The 17465-nt window shown below is 42.5% G+C and overlaps 1 protein-coding gene across 1 annotated transcript in view; it reads left to right on the forward strand.

The window, feature by feature from the left end:
* Nucleotides 1-17465, forward strand: part of LOC145415623 (cartilage oligomeric matrix protein-like) — a 108812-nt gene that overhangs the window by 65734 nt on the left and 25613 nt on the right. Inside the window, exon 8 of the mRNA XM_080284844.1 lies at nucleotides 6833-6954. Coding sequence (XP_080140970.1) covers nucleotides 6833-6954 — 122 coding nt within the window. The remainder of the gene's footprint in view (nucleotides 1-6832; nucleotides 6955-17465) is intronic.

Below are 17465 nucleotides of genomic sequence, written 5' to 3' on the forward strand. Positions count from 1 at the left end.
CCGGACCTCGTTTCCCACCTTAGGGCAGGGTGTGGAGTACCAATGTCCAGGCAGCTCAAATTTACCCAATTCAATGGGCCACGCTTCCATTCGCTCACCATTCAAGCCCTCTGAATCCTGACTCCATCTGATGCGCCAAAAACATTCCACCTTTCTGTAGCTTCACATAAACGTATCCGACAGAGTCAGTCCAGATGCTGTCACGTTAAAAAGGGGTGCCAAATCTCTGATCATGCACTTCTCCTCACAGTATTCATCCAGCCAGCCCGATCTCTCGTCAGTCCCCTAGCCTCACCGACTTCCAAACCTCTCTTCCTCCCACACTCATCCACCATATCCCTCTTCTCCTAGGCCTACCTTGCTTCTTCCCTCCTTCAAACTAGCTCAGATATACCTTTTTCACCACTCTATTGTTATCCATTCCCTCCACATGACCATACCATCTCAGTACTCTCTCTTCGATTCTGGTGTCCACAGACTTCCTCACTCCACATCTTTCACGAATCACATTATTTCGTATCCTATCCACTCTCTGTACTCAACATACATTCCTCACCAGTCCCATCTCCACTGCTCTCACTCTTGACTTTTCATTTTCATCCCACACCATAATCTCACATCCATACAGGTCTGTTAAAGTTGGCACTAACACTCCTTCAGGTAAGCCTCGTGCAGCTGCAACACTCAAGCCTCTGTTTCCTATCAAGGCCTTCATTGCACCAGCTACTTTCCTTCCTTGTGTCACTCTACTTTCCACTCTTTTTGCACATTTTCTTCTCTTTTCTATCATTGTACCTAGGTATTTGAACAATCTAACCAATTCCAGTCTCTCTCCATTCACTGTAGCTTCGCTCTGGGAGTCACCTTCTCTCTCAATAACCATCACTACTTTTTTCTACACTTACCTTCAAGGCACGACTCTCACAGACATCAGCAAAACTCTGCGCTATTCTACCAAGTTCTTGTCCGATACTTGCAAGTAGTACTGCATCATCAGCATACATCAATTTTGAGATATTCCATCCATCACCATTCATTACCAACGCCATCCCCCTCTCCATTAATCTTTTTTTTACTTCTCTCATCACCCCATATATATATATATATATATATATATACTGGACAACCATAGGGACAATACACAACCTTGTCGCACGCACACACCAATCGTGAACCATTCACTTAGATGCCCATTAACCCTTACACATGCCTCACTACCATCATAAAAACTCTTGGCGGTACCTAGCAGCTTACCATCTACACCTTACATGCGCAAAACCTCCCACAATCCTTCTCTGTCTGCTTTGTCGTATGCTCTTTCCAGATCCATGAATGCCATAAACACCTTGTATAATCCTTCTCACAAGCCTTCTATACTATCAGTCTCTCTGCAAATATTTGGTCCACACATCCTCTGCCATTCCTAAACTTAATCAGCTCTGCATACACCTCATCAGCCCCAGGTGCTTTCCCATTTTTCAGCCGCTTCACAGGGCTCTTCACCTATGCGAGTGTCATTGCATTCTTTTTCTGCACACCCCCAAAACCAATCATGTTTACAGTGGCTTTGCTTTCTCTATTCCCATTCATCATGGTTTTAAAATATTCTTTCCATCTGGTCTTTACTTCATCCCCATGCGTTAATAATCTACCACCAACATCCTTCACACCTTCACATTTCTTTCCGCTTTCACTTCTGCATTTCCTCTTTCCAGAATTACTTCCTATTTTCAGAGTAGTTTCATTCATTTTTCTTCCTAGATCATCATTTACCTCCTACTTTTTCCTCTTCATTAATCTCTTTACGTGCTTCTTGCTCTCCATATACTCAGTTCTTATTTCAATTGAACCCCTGTCCCGTAACCACTGTAGCCACTTCCTCCTTTCCTCCACTGCTGTCTTAACCTCTTCATCCCACCATGCCGTACTTTTCTTCTTTGTTGTTACTCTTGCCACACCACACACCGCTTTAGTATTCCTAACTAAGGAATCCCTATATGCATTCCACGGGTTGTCCAGACCCATTTCATTCCAGTTCACTGCTTCTAACTCTTCCCCTACTTTAGTCCTGTATTCATCTGCCATTTCTTTGATTTTCAGCTTCTCGACTTTCAGTCTTTCTCCCTGACTGCTCCTCTCTCTTTTGGTCCACCTCACTCCTCTCAGCTTGATCTTGCATACCAGTCATATGACCTGATAAACCTCCACATCGTCCTCTCACGGCCCTCGTATCAGCAACCATTCTAAGCATATATCTATCTATCTATCTATCTATATCTATCTATCTATCTATCTATATATATATATATATGTATACTGTATATATATATATATATATATATATATATATATATATATATAATCACTCGTATAACCAACAAGTCTTCATTGTGATGCAGTACGAAGACCTTTGCCACCTTTCTCCACTTAATCTCAGATTTTCTTCACTCCATCTTATTCTCTGTCTGCCTTTTCCTCTCACTCCATCTCGGCGCTGCCACTCTGTAACTATGGCTCTTTCTCTGTTATCCGCTCAACGAAACATGTGGCCTGAAGACATCAAGTTTTCCTTCCTGATTATAGTGATTATTTCGTCTGCTTCCTCATAAAGGACAATCTCCTTTTAGATCCAGGAGCATCTTTGGAAGCCGCTCTGTCCATCAGTCTCTCATGAACAATATTCGGACGCGAGGTGTTTTACGTCTGTAGAGTTAGCGACTTTAACACAGTCACACGATACCACATTACACCATACCATACCATTACCACCCTCTCATAACCCATCACATAAAATCACCCGTCCGCATGACACGATACCACACCAAAGGCATTGCCTGAAAGGCACTGATTCTCCCGCATCTAGTGCTTTTAATAGTGATCTCTCCATGTGATACGTAACGTCAGTATTTCTGTTCTTCTTTTAGCACTCATAAGTTTACGCTCCAACGATTTTGATAGACTGCACGTTTCCGATCTGTAATTAGAACAGTGTGTGCTATTATATAACCATCTCGTTTGACACAAGGACAGTTGCGTCACTTACACCTCATCTACAGTAGTTACGTAGTTTATCGGAAGTCTTCATCCCATATTCGTTCCTTGATTTTGTAGCCTTCAAGTGGAACTGCCTGGATAGCCTGCCCTAAATATACGTATTTTTCAACACATTTTACAGTGATATCTCCCATTATTACTGGGAGGGCCGAACGTGTCTGTTAATCATAATCATCGTTTTCTTCGTACTCATTTTAAAGCCAACTTTCGCAGTCTCCGAGTTCAGGTTAACTATAACATCTTGTAGATCCTCCCCTAAAGACTGTCTTCGAAAACTCTTCAACCGCTCACCATTGATGTTCATTCCTTTGCCTTCCTAATTTAACTTATATGAGATTGTGTCATTTTGTTTAATACCATTCTGTACTGGTATTTTCTGCTTATTCTTAGCAATGAAATCTTTTTAATGTCCTCTAGCATTTTAGCTTACGTCCCTTCTGCAGTACACTGTATCCTCAAATAACTGCTCTCACCACTGCCGTTGTCTCAAGCAAGGCAAATGCTACATCATAATCACTAAAATCTGTGCATAAGTGTTTCTCATATTCTAAACTTTTCAATTCAGCATTTTTTAAAAATAAGCCCATTCTTGAAGAACTGTGAAATGTTAATTAGGATATCATAGGTCATAGCGAGGTAAGAAGACCAGGTGAGGCATTCACTGAATTGTCTGTTGGTCACGTACTGCGCTACAGACGCAAATAAGGAAAGGCATATGGTGTAGGATTTCTGGTTAACAAATACTTAAAATATTGAAGAATTCATTAGTATTAGCGAAATGAGAGAGTAGCAGGCGTAATAATAAAACTGAACGAGATACATGATGTTAATTCAGATCTATGCACTAACATCAGCCTATGATGAGGAGGAAGTAGAAAATTCTGTGAAGACGTAGAGGAAGCAATGGATAAGCACAGGACCCAGTATACATTTGTGAAGGGAGATTTTAATCCAAGGTTGGCAAGAAAAGAGCTGGTGACACTGCAGTAGGGGATTTTGGAATTGGTATTCAGAATGCAAGAGGCGACATGCTAGTGGAATTTGCTGAAAGGAACAGTGTGAGAGTGATGAATAGGTTCTGAAAAAAAAAAAAAAAGTAGGAAGTGGACTTTAAAGGTGAAACAAAAACTGAAATATTTTTCATTCTCACTTACAAATCACATGCCAGTACAGTGAAAAACGTAGTTGCACTGAACAAAGAAAATGTATGAAGCGATCACAGAATGGTGAGAAGCCTATAGTACTAGATCTCAGAAGAGAACGGGAGAGGCTAATCCAAAGGAGACAGACATGCCTTACAGAAATGTAGGAATGAAGATCCATCCATCCATCCATCATCCAATCCTACATTGCCCCATGAGGAGCGAGGAGCCCGGGGCTAGGCAGTTGGTCGCAACATTTAGGATTAGAGTGACCAGCCTCACTCATCCCTGAGTGGCATTACATGAACAATAAACCCCAACCATCCCTTGGATATAAACCCTCACCGGCTCAATCCGACTGGGGCGCCGTACTTACCCACTAAACCACCAGGTGCCAAAATTTGGTTATATGGTTACCACCCAGCGTAGTAAATGGTTTCCTGGTGTACAGGAAACCATTTGGCTTGTCACTCAGTGTAGAGTCACCCACAGGCAGAAGGAAGAGGAAAGAATGAAGGAAAGAAAGACAGAAGAGGGAGTGTGAAGTCACCCGTAGGCAGAAGGACAAGGAAAGAATGAAGGAAAGAAAGACAGAAGAGGATGGAAGGAAAGAAGGATGGAGGAGAGGAAAGGGCAGACACCTGACGGCACTACATCGAGTGGTTGGATGGTGAGCGCCTCCACCTACCACAGAAGACGGCAGCAGAATTTAGACTGTTATTTCAAAATGAGTACTAGCAGTTGATGGATGACGTAACAATCGACATAACAAACGGACGAAAAAAAAAAAAAAAGCAGTTTAGAAAGAGGAGGCAGGAAACCACGAGACAACAGCAGCAAGCTCAACCTCTCAGAGAATTCACAGGAAGCATCTAAAGATGAGAAGAAACATGAGAGAACGTTAACTAAAATAATGGAAACTATGAACAAGAAAAAATGAAGATATTCGAAAGTTTAACATGGACTGAATTGAAGAAACAAGAAATGGAGGAAGCCTGAAGACGAACAAGCGGAGGCTTGGTGTAGGAAGAAACTTTTTTTTTTTTTTTTTTACAGACTCACGGAGAAGTATCGAACAACGGAAATGAATTGGTCAAAATAGCTTAGAATTTTATTCAGACCTTTGCAGTAACAGTACCGTGGTCGAAGCGTCAGTTCAGGCTAGACAAACAGTAGACAGTGATCCCCAGCGTTACATTAGATGGAATGAAGAACATGTTGAGAACAATGAAGAGGAGTAAAGCAGCAGGTGAAGATGGCATCACTGCTGATCTTATTAAGGATGCAGGTGCCTTTGCAGTAAAAGTACTAGCAAAGCTATTTACGATATATTTAGAAGTCAAAGCTATGGAGAAAAAATGCGTCTGTTATTCTGCTTCATTAAAATGGTGACATCAAAGACCTATAGAACTACCGTCCAGTTAGTCTTCTTCCTGTTGTATACAAAGTTTTCGCAAAGGTCCAAACAAATCGAATTAGTTCAACCATAGATGCAAACTAGCCACGAGAACAGGCAGGATTTTGAATTGGTTATTCGACAACAGGCCATATTCAGGTCATTAATCAGGTAAACTTGAAGAAACTTATCTTATAGTACCAGAAAATCTTATGAAGATAGCACAGCCACAATATAACTCCATAAGGATAGCCAGAATATATCAATAAAGAAAGGTGTTAGAGAAGGAGACAATTTCATCCAAATCATCACTGCGTGCCTTGAGGACATTTTCAGAAATTTACATTGGGATGACAAAGGAATTAACATAAATGGTGAGCGATTGAATAATCTAAGATTTGCAGATGACTTAGTTGTCTTCAGTGAATCAGGGGAGAAATAACAAAAATTATAGGTGACCTGGACCGAGAGAGTCAAAAGGTCGGCTTGAAAATTAATGTGAAGATGAAGGTTATGTTTAACAGACACGTTTGTACTTGTCCAGCAAAAATAGATGAAGAACTAAAACGTGTTGAGGAATACATATAGCTAGGGAAGCAGTTTAGGCAGACCCAGTCCATGACAAGGAAATCAAGTGAAGAATAGGAATGAGATGGAGGACTTTTGGCAAACTAAGTACAGAAACTACATGAAGGATATGCATTTACCATTATGCTAAAAGTTTATATAATCAGTGTGTCCTTCCTGTTCTGACTTATGGGAACGTGGAGCCTAACAAAATCCTTAGAACGTAAATTTAGAAGTGTTCGAAGAGGAATAAAAAGGATTATTTTGGGGGTCACATTGAGAGATAAAAACAGAGCTTCGTGGATAAGAGAACAGACGAAAGTAGAGGACATAATCGCTACAGTCAAAAAGCATATATGGATTTGGGCAAGTCTGTCCTTGCGAAAACAGATAACAGATGGATAGCCAGGGTAACTGAGTGACACCCCAGAGATAGAGTGAGAGAAAGAGGCTTACAGAAGACGAGATGGCGAGATGAGATTCGGAGATTCGCTGGGATTGCATGGAACAGCCAACCGAAAAAGAGTGAAAAAAGATGAGAGAGGTCTTTATCCTGCAGAGGACTGACGCAGACTCTGATGATGATGATGATAATGATGATGATGAGCCATGAACATTTCTCATAATGCCTGAGAGGAGGACAAAAATTATTAAGTACTGCATTCTCTTTCAGAACGTACTCGACTGTGGCACTAGACCCCAAGGGAGCCTCCCAGCAAGATCCAAACTGGGTTATCACGAACGACGGTGCAGAGATCCGCCAGACCCTAAATTCAGATCCAGGACTGGCTGTAGGTGAGTTACTCAGTTCAGTAAAAGACGACGCCTCGCGGCCCCTGACAATGTTTACTTAGTCATCACGCTGCGCGCACTTTGCCAGCGTATTTCTCATCCACCCTACTACTCTGCTTGTAGTTCTAACCTACCCTGTGAGATGGTAAATGAAAGTGGTGTGTGTTTACTATCTTGTTTTAATACTGGTCTGTTTAGAGAAAGTGTTCCTTTAAACCACCGCCAAGCCCATACTAGTGAATCTACAACACTCACCACCACCCACCATCCCCCGTACTCACCCCGTTTTCTTTTTTTTTTTTAACGCAAACACAGGGGCGCCCAAATATAGTGCTTATCTCTGTCACTCGCTCCCTCCCTCCTTCACTCACTCACTGACTCACTCATTGAGTTACCGTCCTTTTTTTTTGGAGAATGGGGCCCAGGTCTTATGGGAGAAATATATCAGAAACTAAAATTTGCACAATGGTCGCCCCCACCCCCCTTTCTCTCCTTGGCCAGGTTTCAGGCAGGGTGGGACTCCCGAAAGAGTCCCACCCTAAACCGTAAAGCAAGGCCATTTTTTTTTTTTTTTAACAAAGAACGCAAATTTTTTCAGAATTGTAAAGCTATACTCATGCCAGATAATAGGCATGGTGGGACCCCTAAGGGCCTCCCCCTACAGGGGGAGTGGTGGCCTTCGGTGGTCTCGGACAAAGTCATTATCTATCTATCTATTTATAGCCCGACGCCCTAATCCCGCAAAGGGTGGCCGCAGACAAAACGCCTCCAAGTCGCTCTGTCACCCACCATTTGACTACCCTCCCCCCAACTCACCCCCCCTCCCTCATATACCTCTCAACTCCATCCCTCCACCTCATCCTCGGTCTACCTCTCCCTCTCCCTCCCTCCACCTCACCTACATACACCCTCTTAGTCAGTCTTTCATTCTCCATTCTCTTCACATGTCCAAACCACCTCAGTGTATTTCTCCTAATCTTCTCAACCACATCCACATCCATCCCACAGCGTTCCTTCACTTCTTCATTCGTCAACCTGTCCCTCCACGTCACTCCACATGCTCCTCTCAAGTAACTCATTTCCACTGCTCTCTTGACTTGTTCCCCTCTTGCAAGGTCCATGTCTCGCTTCCATACGTCAGGGTAGGGATCACAATGCTATCATGCAGTGACTTCTTAACTTCCATACTCACCTCCCTATTTCTCATCACTGCTTTCAGTGTACCAACAATCTTCCTTCCCTGCTGTACCCTTTCACGCACTTCATCCCCCAAAGTTCCATCCTTACTCATCACACTACCCAAGTACTTGAATGCACTCACATTCTCCATATCCTCACCATCCAACCTCACTGCACACTCTGTGACTTCATTCCTCTCAAACACCATAACTTTACTTTTGTTTACATTAACTTTCAGATTCCTCCTCCTACACACTGTCCCAAATTCATTCACCAAACCTTGCAACTCCCATTCATCTTCACTCAACAGTACTGTATCATCAGCAAACAGCAACACCGGAAGCTTCCAAATCTCACCCTCATTCATTAGAGCCACCCCCACATCCACTGCCCTACCCTGCACCTCCTTTACAATCCCATCCATGTATATATTAAACAGCCATGGAGACATCACACAACACTGTTTCAGTCCCACATTGAGATCAAAGAACTCACTCAGCTCACCATCCACTCGCACCGTAACCCTAGCTCCCTCGTACATACTCTTCACAGCACTCAACAATTTTCCCTCCACTCCATATATTCTTAATACCTTCCACATACCTTGCCTATCTATTCTGTCATAAGCTTTCTCCAAGTCCATGAAGGCAGCATACACTTTCCTTCCCTTCTCTAGATACTTCTCCACTAAACATCTTAGAACAATATCTGATCTACACACTCTTTCCCCTTCCTAAATCCCCCTTGTTCTTCTCCAACTAGCTCCTCTGTCATATGCCTAACCCTATCAGTGAGTATTCTACCATATATTTTACCAGTCACACTAAGTAGGCAAATACCCCTATGGTTACCACATACTTCTCTCTCTCCTTTTCCTTTGTATAAAGGAACAATTATACCTGATTTCCAGTCCTCTGGAACCCTACCTCTTCCCAAGCCAATCTACACAACTTCCATATCCACTCCACAACAATCTCACCCCCATATCTAAGCATTTCACCACACACTCCAACAATTCCTGGGGCCTTTCCCAACTTAATATTCTTCATCGCTTCCACGACTTCTGCCCAACTGATCGCTTCCTCCCTCCTCTCATCTCTTCTTTTCCCAGCCATTCCCCAGCCACTTATACTCGCACTGCTTTCACTCTCCACATTCAACAAATCCTCAAAGTGCTCCTTCCATCTCCTCAGTTTCTCTCTCTTCCCCATCAGCGATCTATTATTCCTATCTTTCACTCCCCTACTATTTCCCCTTTCACACTGCCTTACTTTCTTTACCTCCTTCCAAAACAATTTCTTACCTTCCCTCCATTTCACACTCAGATTCCTCCCAAACTCCTCATCCACTTTCTTTTTACTCTCCTTCACCAGTCTCTTAACCTCCCTTCTGCTCACATATACCTCTCTCTTCTCTCTCTCGTCTTCTCCCCTACCTCTACTCGCTAACCATTCACTATATGCCTTCTTCTTTTGTTCCACAGCTCGTTTCACCTCATCATTCCACCATGCTGTCCCTTGCACACCCTTGCATCTCCTCCTCACTCCACAAACCGCCTCACAAGCTGCGCCTATCTCTTCCGTGAATATCTTACATACATCTTCCACCCCTTCCATCTGCTCTAGCTCATACCTTCCCAGTCTTTCTTCCACTATGCTCTTATACTCTGTCATTTTCTCACTATCTTGCAATTTCTCCACTCTTCTCACAGGAGTTGCTTCCTCCTGTCTTCCCCTTCGTTTCCTCAACCACTTTCTTTGCAGCTCTACCTTGGCCATCACTAAGTGATGGTCCGAGACTCCATTCCCCCACCCTCTCCACATTCTTGCATCCAACACTTGTCTTCTCATTCGCTCATCCACACACACGTAGTCTATCATTGCCTTTCGTTCAACAAGTTCACCATCCATCCTCCTCATTACTCTCCATGTATACCGGTGGATCATCTTATGCCGAAAGTAGGTGTTGGCTATTGCCAACCCCTTACAAGCACAGATGTCCACCAAAGCACTTCCATTCCCATCTACGTCAGCTGGCACACCCCACTGACCAACCACTCCATCCACTCGTACATTCCCAACTTTGCCATTCATGTCTCCAATCAACAGCACTCTCTCGCTCCTCTCAAACTTGTCCATACATGCTTCTACACTCGCCCTAAACTCATCTTTCACTCTTGCCACTCGATCCTCTGTCGGGGCATTCACACATACAATCGCCCACGCTTGTATACCTACTTTCATTCTCACCCATACAATCCTTGCACCCACTGTTCCATACTCTCTTATATTCTCCTTCCACTTCTTGCTTATCATCAGACATACTCCCTCTCTTGCCCTCTCATTTTCATTGACTCCTGCACATAAACCTAAACCATATTCCCACTCTCTCACCCTTTCACCTTACCATTTAGTTTCAGTCAATCCACATATATCCACTTTTGCATCCTCAAGCACCTGAACAATCTCTCTCTCTTTCACTTCATCATTCACTCCTCTCACATTCCACGTTCGCACCATAAGAATGTCCTTCGTCCATTCCTTAGTCGTCAACATATGGTCCGTCCGGGTCTGAGGCGCTTTGTTCGCTTTTTTAGTTAGTTTTTTTTACGGGGTGGGGCACTAACCCACCACCAACCCTTTTAGTCGCCTCGTATGACAAGCAGGGATACTGGGGGAGTATTCTTGAAACCCCCCTACCCCCAGGGGGGAGGATTCGAACCAGCACTTGCAACTGCGTGAGTACAGCAGCTTACCAAGTGAGCTATTTAGGCATTATGCATGGCCAAATATTTTAACTCAAGAATATGAAATTTTTCATAATAACATATTCGCTCCGGCCACGTTTCTGGGAGAGTGGAACCACCGATAGCCGCCCCTCGCAAGGGAGTGGGCAGCCCTCTGGGATCCCGGCAAAACCATTATGCACGACCATAGTTTTTAGCCTAGGATCTATCCCTATTGGTAGGCGTTTACTTTGGGCACGGTTTAGACATACTGATATCCCCGATAACATCCCTTCCCCCAACGGACGGGGGGGGGGGGCAGTGACCAAGCAGGACAGTTTTCATTTAAATATTTTTAAATCTAACAACATAAGATTTTGCACACTGGTAAGCCTTTACTGCGGCCACGGTTTACGCATGCAGAGTGAAACCCACAAGGCTACCCGCGCACGGGAAACAACGCCACAGTTTTTATGATGGCACACGGAATTCTGCAGAGCAGTAGACCTTCACGTGGACCAGAGTTTATAGCATGTGGGACAGCCGGGGTTCACTCCTCCACCTCCCCCGTGAATATATTTTTTCAGTCCGATTGGAGTGCCTTAATTACCGATATATACAGGAGAGAGAGAGAGAGAGAGAAAGAGAGAGAGAGAGAGAGAGAATATGCCTGTCTGTTTGCATGTCTGTTTGTGTCTATCCATCCTCTATACAAATCGAGGGTGATCCATATATTCATTTTTCATTCATTCATTGCCAGACGCCATGTATCCCACACGGGGTGGTCAAGGGCTTAGAGTTAATTGTTTTACAGGGAGGAGCACTAATCCTCCACCAACCCCACTTGACACGTAGGGATGCCAACAGCATCTGGTGTTCCCAGGCTGTCACCCATCCAAGTACTAACCAGACCCAACGTTGCTTAACTTCGCTGATCGGACGGGATAACTCTCTAAATAACTTTAGCATGTGGAACTTTTATGACGAATCTAAATGTGTAGATTACAGATGCTAAAGTGGTGGCAGTATTAGAAATCCATCCATCCATCCATCATCCAGTCCTACGTTGCCCCATGAGGAGCGTAGGAGCCCGGGACTAGGCAGGTGGTCCTGACATTTAAGATGAGAGTGACCAACCTCACTCATCCCTGAGTGGCATTACGTGAGCAATAATCCCCAACCACCCCTTGGATATAAACCTTCATATTTTTTTTTTCTTTTTATGTGACCGACTCTGGGCATAGGCTTCACACCCTGCTTTCAAGGCCCAGTAGTCCTCCTACATACCATACACCTCTACATGTCACCTCTTCGGCGCTAACACCCACCGTCCATACTGAATACATGCTAGGGCTATCTCATACAGGACTGGTGTATTGGTATTAGCGGGGGTATTTTTACGACATGTTGGCGGGTCTTCTGGTAGATCAGTAAAGTCTGATACTTATGAAATTCAAATCCTTAAACTGTTAGAAATAATCAAGTCAACATGGTGGAAACATGTTAACCAATTACCGTTGAGTTTTTAACTTCTGCAACCCATCATTATTAGGTACACAAGAGGTCGGATGAGAGGACATATTGCTGGGGCGAGCAGGGCAGGTGGAGTGGGTGGGAAGGGTTGAGTGGATGAGTGGGTGTGGAAGAACAGGATAAGTAGAAGCGTGGGAAGGTGAGTGTGGTGGGTGGGAAATGTTAGTAGTCCTGGCTGTAGGGGAGTGTCTGTGTAGCCTACATATCTCTTTTACATCCAGAGCTGGTATTCTCTTGATCCACATCATTAGAGCCTCCAAAAGTTTGGGTAACACTTCCAAACCAAGTACGTTTTTTCTGTACAGGCCACTTTATGATAATTCTTTGGCGTCATTTCGCCAAAAAAGGAAATCTTACATTTCTTGGAATTTCAGACCAAGCATCACCTTTGGAATTAAAATTTACATTTATTTCACAGGTTGACACATAGACAACACATTTTCTGTATGACTTACCTACACAAAATAGCTCGACTTTGGTTTAAAAAAAAAAAAATACTTTCAGTTTAAACATCATGCAAACTTTAATACCACCTCACTCACTCAATATGCAGCCAAAATTGGTCAAAAGTTTCCTTAAATAGTTCTCTTATAACTACAACTAGATTTTTTTTTATTTATTTTTTTAATGCAAGGTATCATATGGTGACAGTGAGGCCTAACATAAAGAAATGTTACCCCTACCTCCCAAAATGCCATTTTTACCGAAATCAGTAAAATGGCTCTAACACCCTAAATAATCGAGATAACAAGTTAATTTTGGTGTCTACCTGTACGTTTTTGATACTAAGGAATTGACTGGTATCATCATTAGTCTAACTGGGTTATGTTCTGATTGTATAATTTCACAACAGTTGCCAAATATCGTGATTAAGGCAGTAAACTGTACAGGTTTAAACTTATGAATGTAACAATGGAATCTCTGCTCCTTTAAAAATCCTAATGTAATGAGACATGAGTGTATTCCCCTCAGCATTTCAGTTAGTGAAGAAGATTATAGCCAGGCCATACAATTTGTATATCCCTACTGATATCAAAGCCAAAAGACTTCAGTTTTTCTTCTCGCAATTAGGTAACACTTAGGGTGAAGACCTCAAATCTCAGTGACTAACAAAATACATTGCACAAAGCACACGACTTCTTATTGTTCAGATGATAATGACCTCATTCGTTTTCATTAGATAGGATGTATAACTAAATAACCCCAACAATATTTTAACCCACTGGATTTTTGCAGTCACCTATCTTGCACTTACAGAAATTGACACACTTGACAGCAGCAGCCCTGCAAGGACAAGTTGATCTGGCACACTTGGTTCATGAACAGACAACTGTCCAGTGAGATTCCAGGGTCTTCCAAGATGTGGAAGGCACTGAACATTCATTCTCATGCCTGAAGCCGAAGTCTTCTGGCTTTAATGAGATCTTGTATTCTTGATGAATTTCTATTGCATGCATAATTGTGTAAGCATTATAGAATGCACGCTTTATGTAATGCTCATCATCAGCATCAGAATAGTCATTTGTCATTTCATCTGCCATGACTGCTGCCGATGCTTTAGCATAGGTTGCAGGATTGAAATTAAACAAAAGATCGAAGAAACGGAGAAGAGGATCAGGGTTGGTCATATTACTCAGTGCATGTTTAAGATCTTGTGCATCACAAAACCTGTCTTCAAGACCAAAATCATATTCATCTAGCACTTCTCATTTCCCTAGCACACACCTGCACTGGCTCAACAGAACGAATGTGATCAGCTAACACATCACTTGAAACACCGAACACCATAATAGATTTGTTGAAAGCACTGAGGTATGCAAAGTCAGTCTCATTGCCAACTGATTCATTAGGAAAATCTTCACATCTCTATTGCGAAAGTTACATTTTTCATCAGTGCTGTTCAACCGGTCTCTAATGTCACTCAGTTCATAACCCTTGCCACTTTTCAGACCCTGTTCCAACGCTTTAGCAACCTGATGCCATATAGCCATTTTTTGAGACACTCTGGGCTGGGAACCTTTGTCACGACTCTCAGACTAGTACAGGGATTTTGTCATACAGTCTGTGTGGTAGTATATGTCTGCTCCAAAAACAGAGCATGTACCTTGAAGGTCACAAACCCGAGTAGAGACTCCGTCTTGAAATAAATTTGCTGCTGCTAGGAATGTTGTAGCTCGGCGAGATTCACTGCTGCGATATTTTATGTACTGTTGCTTGAATGATTTGGCATTACAGATGACACTTCACATCTCTTAAAGCAGTCATCGTTATCTTTGCATTTGGTGGATGTCGAGCTGCTTCGGAACGAGTAAATCTTCCCGCCTTGGAATCTGCCTTTTCCTGGCTTTGAGTGAGATTTTTTGTTTTCTGTCTAGAACAGATTTCATTGTGTATCTTTTATAACAGGCATTGGTCATATGGTAAACAAACTCATCTCCATCATTGAGTTTAAGTCGCTTGGATACTTGATCATTGTGGATTTCCCTTGCTTTGCGTATTCTTTTGCACCCATTGACAGTGCTTACAGTTTCATCATCTGAACTTTCTTGACAAATGATGCATTTAGTTGCATGAAATGAAACATCTTCAGGTGACTCTGAGAGTTTGACTGACTCCATCATATCATTAAGAAGTCTTTGGAAATCATTCCAGTCAAAACTGCAAACCAAGCCTTTTCATTCACTTTGATGGCTACCCTGAAAAGAGAAGGAAAACATATTGAAATGGCCTGTTCTACCTACTGGCTAAGAAAAAAAAAAAATTCACACTTATTGAGAACATAGTAATTCAGTTTTTCATTGAATAACTATGACAATACTACATTCTAAGCCACATTCTACACACCGTGTTCTACACAAATTGCATTCTACACACTACGTCCTGCATACCTTGATGATTTAAAATGCAATAATTGAAGTCATAGTTGCTGAAGAGATGTGGTATACATACAGATTAGCTCAGGTCCCCATCAGGAAAGATTCCCAGTAGACTGAGATAATAACCATAAGCTGACAAGGTTCACAATGAGCTTAAGATTGGCATCCACAAGCATTCCATTTTTATTACATAGTAAACATTAGTTTCACCCATACATCATCTTACCAAAAAATAGCATAACGCAGGTGAACAACAATGAGCCTAACAATGATACCAAGCAATTCCCTAGTATCAAAACGTATTGGTAGACACCAAAATTAACTTTCTATCTCATTTATTATGGATGTTAGAGCCATTTTACTGATTTCTGTAAAAATGGTATTTTTGGGGGTAGGGGTAACTTTTCTTTAGGTAGGCCTCACTGTCACCGTATGATACCTTGTAATAAAAAATATAAAAAAACTCTAGTTGTGGTTAAAAGAGAACTATTTAAGGAAACTTTTGACCAATTTTGGCTGCATATTGAGTGAGTGAGGTGGTATTAAAGTTTGCATGATGTTTAAACTGAAAGTAATTTTTTTTTTTTTTTAACCAAAGTCGAGCTAAATAAGACCATTTTACGATGAAAAACTATTTTGTGTAGGTAAGTCATACAGAAAATGTGTTGTCTATGTGTCAACCTGGGAAATAAATGTAAATTTTAATTCCAAAGGTGATGCTTGGTCTGAAATTCCATGAAATGTAAGATTTCCTTTTTTGGCGAAATGACGCCAAAGAATTATCATAAAGTGGCCTGTACAGAAAAAACGTACTTGGTGTGGAAGTGTTACCCAAGCTTTTTTGGAGGCTCTAATGATGTGGATCAAGAGAATACCAGATATGGCTGTAAAAGAGACATGTACACAGACACCACCCTAGAGCCACTACAGGGGGATGTGGTGGGGCAGCGTGGGTAGGTGAGTGGGTGGGCAGGATAGGTGGGTGAGTGTAAGTGGATGAGCAGGGTGTGAACAAAGAATGGTGGGTGGATGGGTAGTAGTAGTAATAGTAGTAGTAGCAATGGCGGTACTAGCAGTAGTAGTGGTAGCAGTAGTAGTAGTAGTAGTACCGTAGTAGTAGTAGTAGTAGTAGTAGTAGTAGTAGTAGTTGTAGTAGTAGTAGTAGTAGTAGTGGCAGTAGTAGCAGTAGTAGTAGTAGTTGTTGTTGTAGTAGTAGTAGTAGTAGTAGTAATAGTAGTAGTAGTGGCAGCAGCAGCAACAGCAGCAGCAGCAGCAGTAGTAGTAGTAGTAGTAGTAGTAGTAGTAGTGGCAGCAGCAGCAGCAGCAGTAGTAGTAGTAGTAGTAGTGGCAGCAGCAGCAGCAGCAGTAGTAGTAGTAGTAGTAGTAGTGGCAGCAGCAGCAGCAGCAGCAGTAGTAGTAGTAGTAGTAGTAGTAGTAGTGGCAGCAGCAGCAGCAGCAGCAGTAGTAGTAGTAGTAGTAGTACTAGTAGTAGTAGTAGTAGTAGTAGTAGTAGTAGTAGTAGTAGTAGTAGTAGTGGCAGCAGCAGCAGCAGCAGTAGTAGTAGTAGTAGTAGTAGTAGTAGAAGCAGTATTAATAGTAGTAGTAGTAGTAGTAGTAATAGTAGTAGTAGTAGTAGTAGTAGTAGCAGCAGCAGCAGCAGTATTAGTAGTAGTAGTAGTAGTAGTGGAGTAACTCAGGTCTGTCTGGCCGAGCAGATGCATCAGCTGCTGACAGCAATCGTCCCTACAGGGCCGTCCCGTGCAGTGAACCATTATTCCTAGCAGTGGAAATGTGTAGAAGTTTGGTTCCTGGGTGGAAGCCGCGTTTGCACCTGCCACCCAGTTAACACGGGCACCATAGGCGTTAGCTGGTTAGATGGTTACCATCCAGTGCACTACAGTAAATGGTTCCCTGGGTCACAGGAAACCATTAGGCTTCACACTTAGTGTAGTCAACTAGGGAAGACGTAGGCAGCACTGCATCAAATGAATGGATGATGGTCGCCACCACTTACAACTAGATGTTGATGGGCAATACCGTTTAGAGAGGGCAAGAAAAAAAATGCGTCGTCGCTTTGATGGGGTTGAAGAACCACATTAGCATCTAGACATTACACCAGTTTTTTTTTCCAACTCCCTTCTACCCATCGCACACATTTCTGCTTTGATGGGATGATTATGAAGTGAAATGACTATCCAGAC

The sequence above is a fragment of the Coenobita brevimanus genome, chromosome 103 (genome assembly GCF_032717465.1).
Source record: "Coenobita brevimanus isolate Jiangsu-jjx chromosome 103, ASM3271746v2, whole genome shotgun sequence".
In the NCBI taxonomy this organism is placed as follows: Eukaryota; Metazoa; Arthropoda; class Malacostraca; order Decapoda; family Coenobitidae; genus Coenobita; species Coenobita brevimanus.